The sequence below is a fragment of the Pleuronectes platessa genome, chromosome 7, assembly GCF_947347685.1.
Source record: "Pleuronectes platessa chromosome 7, fPlePla1.1, whole genome shotgun sequence".
In the NCBI taxonomy this organism is placed as follows: domain Eukaryota; kingdom Metazoa; phylum Chordata; class Actinopteri; order Pleuronectiformes; family Pleuronectidae; genus Pleuronectes; species Pleuronectes platessa.
Window position 1 is genome coordinate 4,719,637 of NC_070632.1, and position 19,209 is coordinate 4,738,845.

At 41.9% G+C, this 19,209-nt stretch overlaps 1 protein-coding gene across 1 annotated transcript; it reads right to left on the minus strand.

Moving 5' to 3' along the window:
* Positions 1–1,178: 1,178 nt before the first annotated feature.
* On the minus strand, positions 1,179–13,500 carry phaf1 (phagosome assembly factor 1). The gene is made up of 16 exons (XM_053427609.1): positions 13,336–13,500; positions 12,900–12,982; positions 12,391–12,474; positions 12,168–12,211; positions 11,698–11,777; positions 11,500–11,594; positions 9,755–9,852; positions 9,433–9,545; positions 9,046–9,179; positions 8,756–8,839; positions 7,936–8,018; positions 7,758–7,801; positions 7,573–7,622; positions 7,234–7,292; positions 7,037–7,109; positions 1,179–6,536 (listed from the first exon to the last, which is right to left on the minus strand). The coding sequence occupies exons 1-16, from the start codon at positions 13,397–13,399 to the stop codon at positions 6,441–6,443; spliced, it is 1,284 nt and encodes a 427-aa protein (XP_053283584.1). The 5' UTR covers positions 13,400–13,500; the 3' UTR covers positions 1,179–6,440.
* Positions 13,501–19,209: the final 5,709 nt, after the last annotated feature.

The window sequence follows — 19,209 nt, forward strand, 5'->3', positions numbered from 1 at the left end:
ATCATGTGTTTTATAAATTTTTTCAAAAGGTAAAATCAACTTGTTAATAATGAAATCATCAGCCCAGGCTGAGCGCTGTCTCAGATGGTAGAGGAGGATGTTTTCCTTCCTCACCTTGATGCTTTGTCCGCATGCTGAATGATAAACATGTTGTCTAATAAGTGTTGATGACTGAATAGGAAACTCCACGTGCTCCTAACCAGCACCATGTTTGAGAGCTGAGCCGGTGTCTCCGGTTCTTCAGCTGTTTCCTCTCTTATCACGTTGTCTCTTGATCGTTGGCCAGGAAACACGTCCGTCTAATAAACAGGTTCTTCTTCACCGGCTGCTCATCCACACGACTTGGTCCTGACACATCCTGGTGCAGATCTGGATCGGGGGGGTAGATCCAGGTGGTTTTTGTTCATACATTTTCATTGACTTTTTAAGAGAGGAATTCATAGCTCTTATAGAAAGATATCAGTTTAGGGGACTAATATTTATGAGTGTGTGCAAATTTTTGTAGATCAAGTGAATTTAAATAAATTAGGCCTTGGTGGAGGTTTGCACTTTCAAATTTTTTTTCGTAGCGTTGCCAAACCAACTAACATTTCACCATTTTAGTCTCATTGTTATCTTATCAATCTGCCAAGAGCTGCTGTGGCTGAGGGGTAGAGTGGATTGTCCACCAGCCCGGCAGGACGGTGGTTTGAATCCCAGCCCATTTAGATATGTCCCTGGTCAAGATGCTGATCCCAAATGGCCCCTCATAGATGTTGAATGCACTACTATGAAGTTGTTTTGAATAAAAGGTTCAGCTAAATGACGTGTTAGAAACAACACCTCCGTGGACTCAGCACCACCTCAGCTCGTTTCATGCATGAACCAACGTTTTAACGACAAACAGCTGCTCGAGAGACATTAACAGGACAAGTGTCCAATTACGTCTCCACCTCTGGACTTTGGGTCACTTCAAGTTAAAAAGGTTCTTTCTGGATTATTGTAAATCGACTGAAATACAGATCAGTTTATAGATGATGTTAAAGATCAGAGTGGGAAGAACCATATATCTGTAACTTAAACACTTAAGAGTAGATTCAAATGTTACCAGCGTTTACAGCTAAAGTCAAAATAAACAGGAGCAATAGAAGTTTGAGTTTCAACTTTTGTTGTTAACTAAGAAATAAAACATTCCCCCATTCTCTTTGACATCCACATTCTTTATTAGATTTTTTCATATCCTGGTTGCACAAACATAAAATGAACTTTGTCGTCAATGAACATTTGATTTCAGAAAAGTCCAAATGTTGATGATGGTTTTTCTTCTAAACAACGCAGAGCAGCAGCTCATCTCAACAACCATCATCAGTCGACCGTCTCCACTACATCCAAAGGTTATTGCCGTTTTGTCAGTGGACATGCTGAATGAATCCATGTACTTTTTAATACACAAAGTTAAAGTATTCAGTATAAAAATGCCACATTCCAATGAACTTTACACTATTTAATTAAGCATAACTGACCCATTTCCAGAAACGGGTTCAGCGTCCAGGGAATAAAGGAGATAACGGAACATGTGATACCAAGAACAGATACTACAAAGTATTAACGGGAGATTAACACTGAAACCCACGAGAAATTATCACAATCAGCCATTCGTCCGCTCAGCGACATATAACAACTGGAAAAAATTGAAATTGAAAACCATACAGGAGTTCCGGATTGACGTTTTTCTGATTTAAAACCAGGATGTGATGTTTCCACCTGAGTTTGGGTGAGATTAACTACCCAGCATGCAACAGACAATCTCCGACACATGAATCAGCCGTCTGTGGTGCAGCGCTGAGTTTAACAAAAGCGGGTTCGTCCCTCAAATCCACTAATAACGAGTCATTTGATTTACTTCACTCACATTCTGCCTCCAGCTTTCAGATATTTTTGTTTCTTTTGTCTCATTGTCTGTGACCCATCTGCTTCCAATGAGCTCTTTTGGGAAATTTATAATTTTTTCAAACTCTGTGAAGGGCGGAGGGAGAGAAGGAACCGTTTCCCCTCAGGTTTTAATTAAATTTTCCGACACACAATATCCTTTTTTCAGAGAAAATCTTCTGCACAACTACATTTTGGTTTTGGCAGAGCAGCATTTCTAAAATCATGTTTTCCACATAAACTATCAAGAGCTCTAAAAGGCCTGTGAGGATTTGCACTGTTCTGGGAATTTAATGTCCATACAAACACAGAAAAAACAGAAACAGATCAAATAATGAAAACACTGACATGGTGAAGAAAACCTGAAAAGTCCTCATCTTAGAAAACCCAACCTGTCATTCTCTACAGGACAACTGGAAACATCTGAGACGGCCATGACACCATGTTAGCTTATTGATATTCTCTGTAACACACACACACACACACACACTGTACAATGATGCAATTCATATGCATTCTCAAATCGTATGTACAAGAAGTTTTTTCCTTTTAACAGAGGAGAGAGACAAAAGTCAAAGACAGGCTCGGTGGGAGATGAGGCACAATGTTCAACAGTTTTGTGTTTGATTTTTTTTTCTTGTTGATTTTGATTTGCACAAAAGCAAATGGTAGCAAAAATGTTAGAATATAACTGTAGCTTTATTTCACATCAGCTCCAGAGTTACCCGGTGTCAGAGAATCATCGCTCCTGGCTCCAGGAACCACATCACCTCGCTGATGGAGGCAGTTTGGCAACAAGAGAAGCTGAAGCCAGAGGATTTTAGTCTTTTCTGGTGTAAACACGTAAAATCAACAACAAACTGAAGCTCGACTCCAAAATTTGACCGTTCACTCTACTGGTCGAAACGCATTCCTGAAGCAGGTTTATCTACATCTGTGAACACGCTGCCTCGGCATTGCACATGAAAAAGTTTTGATACCGAGCGGTCTGACAAGAAAATCTAAACGTTCCAGTGATCATTAATGAGCAGATCCCTCCTCCTGAGATTTCAATGGAATTAGCATCGAGGAAATAGACGTGAAACCACTCAGCCGGAGTCTGAGTCAGTCGTGTGTGTACCGAGCCGTCAGATGTACGTTAATTAGAAGACACCAGAACAAGAGCACAACTATTTACAGCATCTGTACATCAACGTCAACTCCAGAAGCATTAGGACCAAAATACATTAGAGGAAATTCAAAAGTGAACATTTAGGCTGAGAAAACAACTGGAATCACAAGTTGACAGAAATCGAACTGCTCTTATTTAGCTTGGTCTTCATCTAAAATAAAAGAACACAGGAATTCTGGATTAAATTCAAAGCCGAAAAAGAAAGTTATTGTAAGTTAAGACTAGTAGTGATTCTAAAAAGAGGTTTACTGATGATTAGCAGAAGTAATGCAAGGATTTGTTGTCTTGTCTTCTTCTGGGTTACATACTCTTTTTTTTCGTTTATTGAAAATCAGCAGATGAACTCGCAGATGAAAAATATCACTGGGAAGGAAGTTTTAAAAACTCTTCTATATGACGCTACCTCAATACAATAAATCTCACCCGTTTTTTTCTTTTTTTAAAGTCCTCTTTATGCATTTAATTCTCAACAAAATAAAATGTTCACGTACACGAGCTCAATCACAAATCAAGCAACTGTGACAAGATTAAAAAGCAAATGGGATTTTAAGAAGGTAAAATAACAGAGAGTATGTGTATTGACATAAATACACCGTTTATTCAGTCGCTTATAATCAGAAGGAACTTAAATGTTTACATTAGAGGAGGGGGGGGGGGGCAACCTGCACTCGAGCATCATGAAGGAGCGACTGATCCCTGTTTTCAAAATGGGGTCAAATGTCCCGAACGCACAGGGAAACAATGGTTAATATTTCAATGACGGCTCTGTGACAACAATAACCACCGCACAAGAGACACGCACAACAGGGACGACACCGGTTCTTACTACTGTTGATGTGTCTCCAGCTGTAAACGTCCCTGTGAGACAGACGGAACCGACACATGAGTCACGTTCTTGTTCTTGTTTTGTGTGTTTACTGTCGGCAGGTCGAGAACCAAGGAGCTGGATTTAGAGGAGTTACTACAGTGATGAAAGGATCAACACACAACTTGCTCCTCGGGACAGGTTCACAAACACACACACACACATACACACACTTTACAGTGATGATGTCTGCGGATCAAATTAAAATCCTCTTGGAACATCTTTGGCTATAAGCATTTGGCAACAGAGAAATGAATGCAGACATTATGGAGGGAGGAAGATGAAGATGAAGAGAGTGCAGAGAAAGAAACAAAGAGAGAGATGGGTGTGATGCAGAGGACATGACGGCAAACATGGACGCCTCTGTTCAAATGGACACGTCACAGGTCACGTTCGGGGACATTACAAAGACTTGTGTTCCATTCCTGCAGATTTAACTCAAACCTAAACTTATCTATTGACCCAACAATAAGGGTTTTCCCTAAACGGAGCAAAACATGGCTTGGGTGGCATGGTGGTGCAGTGGTAAGCACAAACAGCTCATAACAGGAGGGTTCTGGGTTTGAATCCTGGCGTTACTGTGCTCACGCTGAAGACGGGACAGGACGGGGTCAGCTTCATTTTATCAGTGTATCCTGCTCTGGCTGAATTTCCAAGGATTACCAACCCTAGCTTTAAAGTATAAGCTGTATAGAAAGTGGATGGATGGAAGGAACATGGCTTCAGTACCGAGACTTTCCCCCAAATGTGGCCTGTGACACAGACACACACACACACACCCCTCTAGCTCCACAACTCCACATCTGAGTATCGGGCACAATCGACCGGTCAAGTACGAAGGTGTGTATTAGTGCAAATGTACAAAATGGATTTGACTCAATCAACACTGATCATCATGGAAATGGTCGCACGTGGGAAAGAGGGACAAAGGGAAATAACAAAACAAAGTGCGTGCCAGGTCGACGCCTCTTCACAACATGCAGGATCAAATCAGCGCAGCCGGCTGCCGGTTTGATCTTGTTTCGAGTCTCTTCCCATTCCGAAGCATCGGCCAGGTTCATGCAAACCTCGTGTCATGCCTGCGTGTTCCCGGGTTTTTTGTTAACTCTGCTGAGGCTACACAAGAGGAGCCAGGTTTCAAATATTAGAAAGGACGCAGCAGTGAGCAGCTGTGTAACTGTGCTTTAGAATTGATGTCCTGAAATGTCGATCGGCGGAGGAGCACATGCAAATCTTCACTTGTGAGTGTGAGGAGCTAATGTCCAGAGCTGCATGCAACAGCTTGGGATTTACAGTGTTCGCTGATGTTTTTGTGTTGAATGTGTTGTGTGTGTTGTGTATCTTCGAGGGCACCACTGAACAAAGTTGAAGGACGGGTTAGAAGATGAGGAGGGAGACATTAATCAGGAGGTGACGCTTGGATCGTCTGATTTGATTGGCTCGTCCGTGGAGGGGGTTACGTCCTGGGCCACGTCTCTGTCCACGTCTCTGTCCACGTCTCTGTCCACGTCTCTGTCCACGTCTCTGTCCACACCTCTGTCCACGCCTCTGTCCACGTCTCTGTCCACGTCTCTGTCCACGTCTCTGTCCACACCCTGAGTGTGTTTGGTTCCTCAACACAATCTCGGATTCCTGTGTGTGTTTCTGTGTTTCGGTTTCAGTCCTCTGCAGTGTGTGTGTGTGTGTGTGTTTGGCTCTGATGATCTCTTGGTCGGGTTGGGCTGGCTTGGTTCTCGTGGTTCGGACCGATCCAGTCAGGTCTGATTATGCAGTTGAGGCAGGAAGACAGGCGGTACGGCTCGGGCTGGCAGTGTGGTCGGATGATGTGGAGTCAGTGGGTCGAGCCAAAGTTTGCTTCAAGACTTGGGCCACAGCAGTTTCCAGTGGCAGCCGTGTTGACCTCACAGCTGTCGTCTTTAAAAATGTGCAGCAGATGAATTCAAACGCTTGCAGTCTCACCACCACACCGTCGTGGAGGTTTTACAGTCGTGGTTCTTCTCACTGGTGGAACCTCGCCGTTCCACACTTCAGTCTGTGGTCGTCTGTGCTCCTGGGCGGATGCAGTCACAGGATGGAGACAGGAAACAGCTGAGCTCTACCACAACGCAGATTTCTTCACTTTGTCAGTTTGCAGCACCACAGTGACATTTCCACACAACCAGGGAATTATTTCACTGGTTACATTGCAAAGCATGAATGCTCCAGCACTGGGATAATGTACGTAGAACCTGGATGTCATGGGATATGCTGGATGTGTCTGATTGGAAGAATAAATCTTAGTACCCACTCTTGAGGAGCTGATTAACGTCAGGTCGGATTTGGTTGTTCCTTGGGTTCTTGTTGTGTTTCCACTCATCGTCTGAGCTGAGCAAGAATAGCTTGGTTGTCCCGGGTTAGGTCTGCTTGGTTAAGAATCTGGCTCCGTGTTAGAGGTTCAGTCAGTAGAGGTACTAGATTCAGGACAGGCCAGAATGGGATGTGGTTCTGGTTGCTTGTTCAGTGGGAACTACTGCTGGACTCGGGTCGGGCCTGACCGGTGGTCCGCGGAGCACCGTACAGGGTCACTGAAGCTATGTGGTTATTCTGCATCACCTGGGAGAGGAGAGCACACAGAGGGGGGTGAATACTTAGAAATCTGTAAAAACAAAACGTCTATTCTCAAGGTTTTCAGTTTAAAAACCCTGTTTCAATAAAACTGAGGGGGAGAAACCAAAACCTTTGTTCAGAAACAGTCATTAATAGTAATTTTAGCAGCTGTAATTATCGAAGAAGAAAAGCCGACAGATTTGAGCCTGACAGATAGATTTTGGAGGTCGATGGTATAACTGATAATATAGCATCAGTATCAATATTACTTTTAAATCCATTTAATAAATGGTACGTTTTAGAAAATTTAAATAGCAACAGCTGATAAATAAGTAAAGTAAAATCAAGTTTTGAATATTGAGCACAGACCAGAGAGTGAACAGCTGTCAATGCTAATGTGACCAATGAATTACCAGGATAAACCTTCTAATAGTTCATCCAAGGCTGAGCACACACAGACACACACACACACTCAGCTACATCTACAGAGAGCAAAGTGTTCTGACCTCAAAGATCATCCTCTGCAGTCCAAAGCAGAACGTGGAGCCAAAGGGGTTGGTGTTATTGGCTGAGGAGGACCTGTCCAACACAAAACATATAATGAGCATACTCATCTGGTTTAATTTACATGATGTATATTTGTAAATCTACATGCTTGTGACCGATTTGAGCATTAATGCTATCTAGTATCTCTGCTCTTTACCTGTGGAGCACGACAGGTTTCTCCATCGGGTGACCCAGCAGCTCCTGAATCTGATCCCACTGACGGACAGAGACACACAAGGTTTAAAAGACAAACAGCTTTTTATTCTCTGTCAATGCTAATTTGTAGCACAGGGGGATTCTAAATGTGTATAATAAGGAACACTTGGGGAAATAACAAGAGGGCTGCAGCTGCATCAGCTTCAAAAGGCTCCAGTTATCTCAAGTGTATTCGTTATAGTTGCAGACGAACAACAACCCCAACAATTACAGACTGAAATGTAACAATAACTTTTATGAATGTTTAGGAAATGTTCTGACAAAGTGTAATATAACTGACCTTGTTGTAGGTGGTTAAAATGCAGTCCTCTGTCTGGGAATTAGTTCCTTCTGAAGAACGTGGAGAGAAAACAGAGAAATGATAATTAAATTAAAGATGCAGCATTTTCCTGGGTGGAGGTCGACACTGTCCCAGAACCATTCTAGATCTGTAAGACGTTGATTTGTGGCTGAAAAGGGTCTCACCTTTTTTGATGACTAGTGGAATCTTAAAGTCACATCGATGATATCTGTAATGAAGGAGAACACAATGACAAGGGTGTAAAACAGGAGCAGAAAGGACTCGATTGATGAAGTGAAAACAGAGAAATAATGTCAAGTAAACCTGTGTAAAGGAACGTTTCTTAAAGAACAAGATATTTACATGTTGAAGTTGTAATGTCCCGGGAAGTTGGTATGCAGGACAAACTTCTTCACCAGGTGAGTTGTTGAGTCAAACAGGATATCCTGAGAAAATAAGAAAAAACACTATTTTGTTCTTGTTTGTTTGAGCAGATCAGCTCAGCGCAGTCTTATCTACTGTAAACAGAGGGCGAGCAAATGCAGATAGAAGCGGGACTACACTCCTACACCCGTTCATGTGAGGGGAACTGTGCAGTGGAGCTCAAGCTTCTCATTCAGAGGATATGAACAGTGGCTGCAGATGAGTTCATCAGGTTTACTCTCCCAGCACAGATTCTCAAAACAGGTCTGAAGAATGAAGATGGAGACCATAAATGTCCCAGGCTGTTACATCTATCAGACGTTATTCAGTTAATGATTTGACAAAGATTCCGTTCAAGGATCCAAATGAAGACATTTTTACGGGATGAGAGGAAACAGATTGTTTTCAGTGAAACAGAAATCCTCATTAAAACTCACCAGATCCGCACGTACGTGTTCTTCAGGGACTAACAGGTTTTCTCTGTTGTTTGGATTTTAACCAACTACTGCACGTGTAAGCTGTGAATACCAGCTGAGTCACATTTCAATCAACTTTACCCGTGTTCTACCGCCAAAACTTCCATTAGTAAGAACAAGCCTGGTGTTTATGACTCAATTTCTAAATTACATCTACAAACATCCTCAAAAGACTTAATATGTTAACACAGATTCTTCAAGTTGGTCTGTGGCGTTAAAACTTTGACAAATATACAAGTACAAAAAGACTGAAGACAAACAAAGTCCAGGCCGAGCTCACGTACCACTCCAAGGGTGAAGTAGTTGAAGAAGTAGTCGTTACATTTAGAAGGAACCTGCTTGTGAGGCGATGGAGAGTGAATCTTCATCTAAAACAAACAAGGAATGTAAGGAAGTCAGAATAAGTATTAGACAACGCATCATATGGAAGTGGTGGAAACGTTGACATCTGGAACAAGTGAACAAAAGCAGAGAGACAACACCTCAGATGGTTCATGTAACACGTCAGTAATGAACTGATGCAACTTCCTCTGCGGTAAAACGATCTAATAACATGTAATTAAAAAGTTCCTACCTTGTCCTCGGACTTGTAAAAAACTTTATGTGGTGAGCCCAGAGCACCGAGCACATCCTGACAGGAATCTCCAAAGTAGATGCTCCTCTCTAGAGACCTCACTTTAGAATCCGCCATCACACTTGGACCACAACCTACACACGCACACATCACAACACAACATTAGATTGGGACAAGAAAACACAAACAGCACGTAAAAGAGAAAATGAAGACAATTTGAAAATCCTTATTAGGAACATCACACTGATTCTGGGTGAGGCCTCACGTTGCTGTCAAAACAGCCTCAATTATTCACGGGGATGGATTCAACAAGATGTTGGACACTTTTCTTTGAGATTCTGATCCATGTCTACAGCTCAGTCATGGTTTGTCTGAGACGTGTAATACCTGCAGTGAGAAGGTGGAGTTTGAGCCCCAGAGCTCCTGCCCGGTCCCTCAGGACGTCCACACACTCTGCGTAGATGTTTCCAAGAAAACAAGCCACTGGCATCGCCGGAGCTCTGAGGAAACAGAGAACAGAGAGTTACAGACCCTTATCACTGACATGTCTTAATCCTGAGGTTGTGGGTTTGTGTCACCTGAAGCTTACAGACCAATATTTACCAAAAACATTTATATAGCTTCAAAAATAACAAACAAGCAAGTAAATCAGACGGCAACAAGGCTACTGTGTGTGTAACTGTGTGTGTGTGTGTGTCTGTGTGTGTACCTTGTTTCCTGCAGGTTGTTGCCAGTGTAGATGTGCATCCTTTTGACCATGGCCCCGTGTGGAATCTGCAGGGAGGCCAAACCCAGGGCAAAGTTAGGCTGCCAAGGCAAAACAACTGGTAGTAGTAAAGCAACAGGAATACAGTGTATTGTTTTTGTGATTCAAGAATAACATATATTTAAATATATATATATATATATATATAGTAAATCACAACAAATAGGTGATAACAGATGATAAAGAACAGAGGAGTAACGTGATTTGTAACTTGACATTTCATTCCGCATCGTGTCTCTATCAGCTCGCAACCTTTAATCCAAAAGATCTGACATCCAATCAACATTCACCGTGACTCAGCAGTGGTTTCTTAATTTATGTGCATAATTGTACGTGTATTTCCAGTTTGAATTCATCAGCACACAGCAACAGTGATGAAAAACACCTGCAGAGGATTTATTCTCATATTAAATGAAAGCTAAAGCTGGGAATTTGCTAAAGAAATCTGCTCAGCATTATAAGACGTCCACACGGTGACAGCCTGATCATAATATACTCTTACATATAACCTCAGACCTTCATCTGTCATCATACACACAGGAAACAAACTACAGCTGAGTGTTGAGTATTAGAAGAGGAAAGCTATATATCACTAGAAGCTGAATGTATCATGTTTGTGCCTGAACACAACTACAAGCGAGCAGGAATTAAAAGGGACCCAATCGACCAGCTCTTCAACATGGAGCTCAGGATGTATTGGTTAGGTTAATGAAATAATCAATAACATGTGCAGATATACAGTCTACTGTTGGAGCAGCAGGTCGAAACCAAAGCCAAACAATTAAACATAAAGACGAGTTAATCTGCACAAAAAAAACACCTGTGAAGTATGAGGTCGCCTAAGATGAAATCAATATGTGAACAGCAGCAGTGAAAACCTCTCTACATGATTTGTGCTTTCAGAGGAGCGAGCTGCAGACGCAGTTGGCAGACGGCAGAACAGCTGGTTAATGACATGCGTGAACCAAGACTTCCAAAGCTGCACAACACAGAGAGCAGGACATCCACATCACGTTTCTCTATTCAGGAGTGAGATCAAACCTGCGTTAGAGTTCACGATGTAACTGCTGAATATCTGCATTGTGTCAGGGAATTTAATAATGAATTCATGTTGCCTGCACCAGCTCAGGTCCCTAAACTCCCAACTGCAGTGACTGCTTAATTAACACTGCAATGAGTCTTCAGCCCCTTAAACTTACATCCGTCAGCAATGTGAAAAGATATATTCGGCATTCACTCCCAGGTCAAATGACTCAGCGGCAGACATAGGTTTTTTATTGGCTCTAATCGGCAGCGATGGAATCCTGACATCTGGGTGAGAGGGCTAATTTGGCTAGACGGCGAGGTCCTAGTTGTTGGTGCACCAGGAAAAAAACAGAACAGTACCACCAGAACATGGTGCCAGAAAACCTTTGCATTGTGGGGTTGGATGAAGATCACATCTCTCACTGACACCCAAGTAAACCTATATGCTTTAGGTGTCTTCAGTCCCACAATATTTATGATCACGAGCTGATTATTCATAGACGTGCTCAAAGCAGACGCAGCACTTGACCTCAGCCTGTCTGTGTGAAGGGTAATGACTTAAATTCACAAGGCCGCCCCCCAGTTCCCCTCGGACAAGAAGAAACGTCCACTCAGCTTCTCTCTAACGGGCCAACCGGGCGAATCAATCACAGCAATCTCACCTCGTATTTCGGGGCTTCATTCCAAGAGTCCAGCTGGAAGGAGAAGGACAGTCCTCGAAAGTTGAGATGGAACAACTGCTCTGCGGCATTGTAAACTGGAGGGCGAGAGGTGGAGAGGAAAGCGTTTCATAAAACATAAAAAAGTAAGATTTTAAAATTTGGGTCGATTAAGAAGGGTGTCTTTGCTTTGTAAGGTACCTCCGGGGTGCGTGGCTCCGAACGACTGGTCTATTTGCTCTATTGTAGGGGCGATGGCCTGCGAGTTGAAATGGACTCCACTGAAACACAATACACACACAGAGTCAGCGTAAAAATCTATTAACATTCAAACACACGCCGCGCTGCATTAGCTGAGGAGCAACTGCCAGTGAGAGAAATGTAATCCTACACACATGCACTTCCCCACTGTGGAAGTGGTCTGAGACTTTTAGATCCCACTATACCATATAGGACACATTAAAGCAGCCAGACTTCCATTAGCTGTAGGCTTATCTGACTCGGAACTGGTCTCTATGGCAAAGTGAAACACAAATAATATATATAGATGGAGAACGCTAACAGCTGAGAGTCTAACGTGGTTTCCAGAGTGGTTTAAAACCAGCTGTTATTCAACAGGTTTGTTAACGCCTACGACTTCCTTTTGACAACATCATTGTGTTCCTACTCACCAGTATTTCAACTTGACTTTGCTCAGGTCATACACTTCGATCACCTGTCGCCCACAAAAGATGCAAAACATTAGGACACAAAACTAAAATGTTAGTTAAATATTAATAAACAAGGCCGGGGGAGTTTTAATGTCTTTGCTAATTATCTTTTAAGTTGACATAGGAGCACATGTGTTAAGTTTCTTTCAAATTTCCCACCAGTTAACAATCAACAGTTGTTCACCTTGAGTCTCTGGTTTGTGGCATCAAACATCAGTTTAATCCCGTCCTGAGTCAAGTTCAGTATAAGGTCGTGGCTGAGAGGTGTCTGAAGGGAACGATAACAAACAGACCAATTAATTACACAGAGATCACTATCCGCTGCTCTAGAGGAGGTCACGCAGATTATATAACTAGAAAAACATATTGTACATCAGACAATGAAGTCTGACATTTACTATATTATTATTACTATAGTTATTAAGAGGTAATTAATAGCGATGTCACTATGTACAACAAGATACAAGATAATTTAACTGAAAAGATTTGTTATTGCTAAACAGCTGGAATTACTGCAACCAAACAGAAAAACCTTAGAAATCTTGCACTGTTGCCAAAAATAGGATTCTTGCACAAGCTGATTAACATTTGTGCGTGCAAGAGTGTGTGTGTGTGTGTGTGTGTGTGTGTGTGTGTGTGTGTGTGTGTGTGTGTGTGTGTGTGAGAGAGCACACAACAGTTTGTCCATCTTACCTGCTCACTGTATAGCACCTGGACGTTTTTGATGATGCGGCAGTGTTTCTGTAGAATAGAGATGGCCTGGGCCAATGGCATCCCTGAAAACACACACACACATGGAGTAAAGCTACATGATTTCCTATTTGGCCTGTTGTAAACATTAAAACAAACATAGATAAATAATAATTAAACTTTTAATTTACAACATAAAGAATGTAGAGGGTTGTGCATGTATGTTTACATAAAAGAGTTTCATATACTTGATTGTAATGAATGTGTTGATTTATTTGAGCTACAGTTTTATGGTTGAACTGTCAAATATCAAATCTCAAGTATATGTATTTGTTGTAAGGGTTAAATAGCATCATGTTAAGTTACCAATTGTTTTTTAATAAACACATCGATCGATTTATCAGTATTAGACAGAATCTGTATTGGAACTCATACGCACCTAAGGCGAATTCCCATTGCTCATTTCCTAGTGATCTCTCAGGCACCACCTCCAGATCCAGCATTGGCAAGTACTGGGTGGGGGGGCAGCTCACCTCAAGACACAGTGGGACCCTGAGGGACGCTTCCTCTCTCTCTCTCTCTCTCTCTCTCTCTCTCTCTCTCTCTCTCTCTCTCTCTCTCTCTCTCTCTCTCTCTCTCTCCTTCTCTCTCCTTCTCTCTCCCTCCTTCTCTCTCCCTCCTTCTCTCTCTCTCTCTCTCTCTCCGGTCACAATACTGTCTCACACTTATAACAAGGTGGCTGCTTCAATTCATAACTCCACTCTACTCACTTCTCTAAAGACTCGACCTGTGAGTTACAGTGGAACAGAAACACACTGAGTTCCTCAGTCACATGTCAAGTCGCTGAAATGGAGCTGAACGACGAGGTTTAAATATTTGGAATGAAAAAAAAACAAAACCTGTAACTAGGGCTGACAGCAAAACATCAGATTTCAAATATACAAACTATTAAATATAAAGTAACAGGTTACTCAACAGTGACTGACACGTAAACAGGTGACGCAACCAGGGGGAGAACCAGCTGTCACTGAACCTGCAGCTTGTTTACAAAACCAGAGTCACACAAAAGGGTTAAGAACAAAAACAATCTGGGTTTCAAAAGTATCAAGTCAACACCAGCTTGTTGAGTGACAGTCCAACCGGATCCAGTGATACACAGATGAGGAACACACCCAGAGGCACGGATCTATTCCCCCCGAGCACCAGCCTGCTCCCCGGGTCCTTATCTGTCACTGTCACACGGCTACGAAAGCTACACAACACCGCTATGTGCTAACGTTAGCTTACGAGCTAGCTGCTCCCCTCTTTAGCCTGATGCTAACCAAGTGTAAACACAGATAGAGTCTTTGCGGAGGAGAGTCTTGAAAAGAAAATGGAGGGGGGGATGTATATTGTGCTTCAGACCCGGCACCGCACAAACAAAGAGAACCCGTCCAGCCGCTGCTTCGCTTCCAGCTCCCGGGTGGCTAGCTGCCTCCCGCCGCTAACTCCAGAGTCCTCACGACGGCACCGCCTCCGCTCGCCGACACTCGTTTGGCGGGTGTATAAATGTCCAGCGTGTCCCCCCCGTCTCACGTCCTCGATGTCCCGCAGCTGAGACAGAGCGACACAGGTTCCGAGCCGCAGCAACTTCAGGCATCAACAACAGCCGAGCGGGGATCAGCTGATAATTCTACTTCCGGTGTAGGGACGCGCAGCGGCGGTGGAGGGTTGAGGGCGCGATGACGTTACGGTCAGCTGACACGGCGCACGAAATACACGGCGGGAAATCGACACATACAAAATATATAAATATGAATATTTATGGATGTTGATGACAGATGTGAATCATGAAAATGAAGAGGAAGTTAAAAAAAAAATATTTGTTTGTACACAACAGCTTTTATTTATTATTTCTGCCAATGAAACAAACCACTCAGTTAAAGGTATATAAAGATATATTGGCAAAAATGTAATATATAACATAATCCTAGAGATGTTTACACTCGTGTGTTTCATCTAAATTGTACAAATTGTTGTTTTCTTTACCCTAGAATGGAAACTTTATATTTAAATACTTTATATTTACATCAAGAGCAGTAGCTCAAACTGGACAATCTAAACACCTTTTGAGTTTTTAGGACCACAGAAGGCTGCAACAGGTTCTCTTTCAGGTTAGGAGGGGGAGGGGGAGGTGAAGGGGTATTCAGCTGCAACATGTCAGGTCACCGCACAAAAACAGACTCAAATACACAAATTCATACGAGTTTATTAAGAAAAACATCTAACATTCCAAATTTAATTTCTCCTATTTCAAATTCCTCTGAGAGGACAAGCTCAACCCTAAAACAGAGGAGAAGACAGACCGCACACACAGAGAAAAGAGAGTGTTTAGGAGCCATTACATAACACAGAGTTCTTCTTTGGATCTCTAAATGAAGCCAAAGTATAAATAACTTACACAAATATGAAGATAAACAGTAAAAAACAAAAAAGAAAGAGACGTTATTATGGTTTATGTTTTGTCTTAATGCCTGCATTAAGAAAAATGAAGTATGGAGTATCAACTATGGTGGATAATCATTGAAATTAAAGAATATTAATAATAATAATACACTTGGCTGGTGTATTGGGGACATTGGGGACAATGTGGGCACTTCCTAATGACAAAATAGAAATCAAACTTATTTTTTAAATTTGTCTTCCAATTTTTCCCTTCAAAATAAACTGGTTTAAATCCATTAAGTTTCCAGGTTGGATCAGACTAATGAATTCTGGCCCAGTTGCACCTCCTTTCAAGGTACATGAAGACGAGTAAAAGGGGTAAAAACTCCAGCTACATTTGCAAAAACAAATTTATTCTCAGACAAACAAGTTTGGGCTTGTGGTCTTCGTACGGGACCTCAAGACCCACAAGCTGAAACCTGTTGCTCTGAGAACAAAGTTGTTCTTTGTGTTGTAAGAGTTTGTTGCCTCCTCAGGTTTTATGAGACCAACGATGGCTGGTGCTGTTGTTTCTAGGATTCATCACAGTGTGATGTCCACTGCAGTAAATCATTTAGCAGGTCAGCAGCTGAGCCTGTTGTCTTAGTGAGTCACTTCCAATCTGTGCGAACGAGAACGTGAAGAACAACCCAGCGTGGCTTCATGTGCAGCTCAACCTTGTGCTGAAATTTGACCTGCAATATACGCTTTACATTTGTGTTTCCCTGCCTTCACACTGAGATAAGAAAATTGTTTACCAAGAAGTATTTTTTTCCATATTAAAATGAGCAAGCCTTTTGAGTTTTTGTGACAACTGAAGGCTGCCACAGGTTCTCTTTCATTTTTGGAAGATGGCGAGGGGAGGGGTATTCACCTGCAGCATGCAACTACACCACTAGATGTCACTACATTCTAGACACTGAACCTTTAATTAATTTGCGTCTTACAATTTGAAGTCATTTTTCAAGTTGGTAAACAATTCTCTTTTGTCAGTGCAGATAAGCAATTACCTCATAACTTATAAAAGCCCTAACCCTTTTATTTATGCCACCTACTGTACCTCCTGCACTATATGGTGCTCTGTCAGTGTCACTAATGTTAATACTGATAGAACAGTAATATCTAAATATGTAGTTTGTACCACTGTCGACACTTGATGGATGTCAGAGCCCTGATATCCTGCAATGCTTCCACACAGGATTCAGTCTTATGGAAACATAGCAGCCACTGTAAATATGACTCTTTCCCCAATTTGAGCTGAGACTCATCTCTGACCTCACAACATATTTCATGCCTCCTTAAAAACTATTCACCTCATTCGCCGTCATTAACGTCACTTCACTTCTCACCTGCTGGACTTTTCTTGACAATCCACACTCGACCTAACCACAAAATTCACTTTCCCCCCCACTGACTGTGCCTCTGGGCAGAAAGTACGTTCTCCACATTCGTCAACTTAATGAAGCAGCAGGTCACAAGGTCAGCTGCCTTTATATTAGAAGAGAAATGGGAGCATTGCAGCTTTTTCTCCCCTAAATCTCAGTGGGAAAGACATCAACTGAGAAAGCCAATGAGAAACTTAACTTCCTGACCTGAGGTTACCCCAATTATATCCTCCTGGAGCATCCGAATGTGAGGGTGACAGCTCTGCATTGTTATTGTTGTGCTCTGCGCTCGATGATTTAGCTGCAGATGCAGGGAAACCGGAGGAGACCTTGTTAGTTGATGTTAATGAGGCTGTAAAGAAATCGTAGCTTTGCAATTTTAATAGTTTCCTTTGGTTTTACTTTCTGAGTCTTACAAAAATAATAAAACCTCTCTGAAGCCTCTCAGGCTGGGGAGCTATCACCATATCCATCACATTGTTTGAGTTTCAATACATCTTTCACTTTTTAATTAGATTTCTAATGGTTGTTTGCAGCAAAAACAACATTTCATAGCTCCAGAACTTAGAGTAAATCGGTACAAACACAATGTACAACAGTTTTCTTAGTTCATGTAAAGCTTAAACTTCTTTATAAGTCGAACTGACGAGAAAGAAAAGCATGAACAGAAGAGTTTCTCGGTTATAATAATAATAATAATAAAACCGTTGAGTGCTGTAAATGTAAAACACAATGGAAAAATTGAATGAGCTTCTCGTTGCACAATATAAAAAATGTAACCTAATTACAGGGCTCGAGTGAATCCACATTCAATGTATTTAGCCCCAGGAAGTGGATTTCCTTGAGAGAAAAATCGAAAACAAAAAAACAAAACAATAAAAAGACAATTAATAAAAAGAAAACATGAAAAAGAAACAAGCAACAAAAGTCCTTAAAACTCCCAAACGTCCGGAGATATTTTCTTATTTTCAATTTAACATAAAACAGCCTACTGCTGATACTACAGGTTCATGACGAAGCCGAAAGATGGACAAAAAAAAATGAGTACATGTACAGAAGGAGAAGTAATATAAAAAGTAAACATCATGACTTTCACACAAACAAAAACAATAAGAGAAGAAGACATAGCATTTCATTACACTAGTGCTGTAACAGGACAGGGAATAGTATTCAGATGCGTTCAGGCTTTTTCCAGTCCTTCAGTGATGAGGAGTCTGTGGGTGATTGACGGATCCATCGATAACTGAGTCAGATCTATAGATGGCACAGTCTTCATGATCTGAGATGATTAATGCTTATTGATTATGGTGCGTTTTTTAAGAGCTTGTGATTATGTGTTCCTGGCTGATAAATTTAAATGTAACTTTTCACTTGATCAGAATTTTTCAATTTCTTTAACATTGGAAGATAGGCTGTTATTTGTAATGTTTTCACCAGTTTCCCAGAGAAGAATTCAAGGATCTTGATGAAATTATATTTGCAATTTGGTGCAGATATGAAATGAGTAAGTGAATTTAAATGTGGTTTTATAACCGTACTGTTGGGCCTTGGTGGAGAGTCTATGCTCTCAGAGGACCATTCTAATTATTGATTAAGAAAAAAACATGTTCTCAGCTTTTTCAAAGATGCAATTGTCTTTAAAAAAAAAAAAATTGGCTTTTGGCATTTATCCAAGCCTATAAAGGAGCAATTATTCAATCAGCTTTCTAAAAAATCCAATGGTTCCAGAATACAACAATGGCATGTTATTATGCACCTGAGCGCTAAAACAGCAAGTAGCACATACATCCAGGTATGTGAGCACATGAGGAAATGTGGGAAACAAACGTTTTGAGCTTCTTCTTCTTTGTCTTATATGAGCCCGCTGCTGTTTGAGCGGACCCACCGGACGATGGAGCCTTGAATCACCCACTTCCTCCCGACCAGAGCGCTGCACAGAGCGAACTCTGCAGATAAATAAGCTGCATAGGGAACGACGAAGAACACAGGAGAGCAGGCCTGTCCTTGGTTTCATGCATATAAAGACAAATCCATGTGGAGAACAAGACTGATTTTATCACATAGTGCAAAACCCCTTGGAAGACAAAGGACATTTTGAATTTAGCCCCCCCGACCACCCCTCCCTCAACACTATAAACACCTCATCATTTCCACAATTGCTTCCAGAGCTGCAGATATCGGGAGTTTTCTTTGTTAACTCTGCCGCCTCGAGGTCGGAAGCTGCCCTTCTGTTGTATCGGGCGTTTCACCACAGCGACGGCATAAAGAAATCAATCAAATTATAGTACAGCAAAAACACAAATTTCTCCCTGGACGCTCTCCTCCCCTCTATAATCCCCTCCCTCCCCCCTCCCTCCCTCCCCTCTCCAGCAAAGTGAACTTTGGTCTCAGAAAACAGCAGGTTTCAGGAAGTGAGCTGGGTGTAGCAGGGGCGGGGGGGTCGACAAGGGCATGTTCACACAAAT

Coding starts and splice junctions, on each gene's coding strand:
- phaf1 (XM_053427609.1), bottom strand. CDS start 13,399: ATGCTGGATCTGGAGGTGGTGCCTGAGAGATCACTAGGAAATGAGCAA. Junction 8,840..9,045: donor TTTACAAGTCCGAGGACAAG/GTAGGAACTTTT, acceptor TGTTTGTTTTAG/ATGAAGATTCACTCTCCATC. Junction 7,802..7,935: donor GGACATTACAACTTCAACAT/GTAAATATCTTG, acceptor CCTTCATTACAG/ATATCATCGATGTGACTTTA.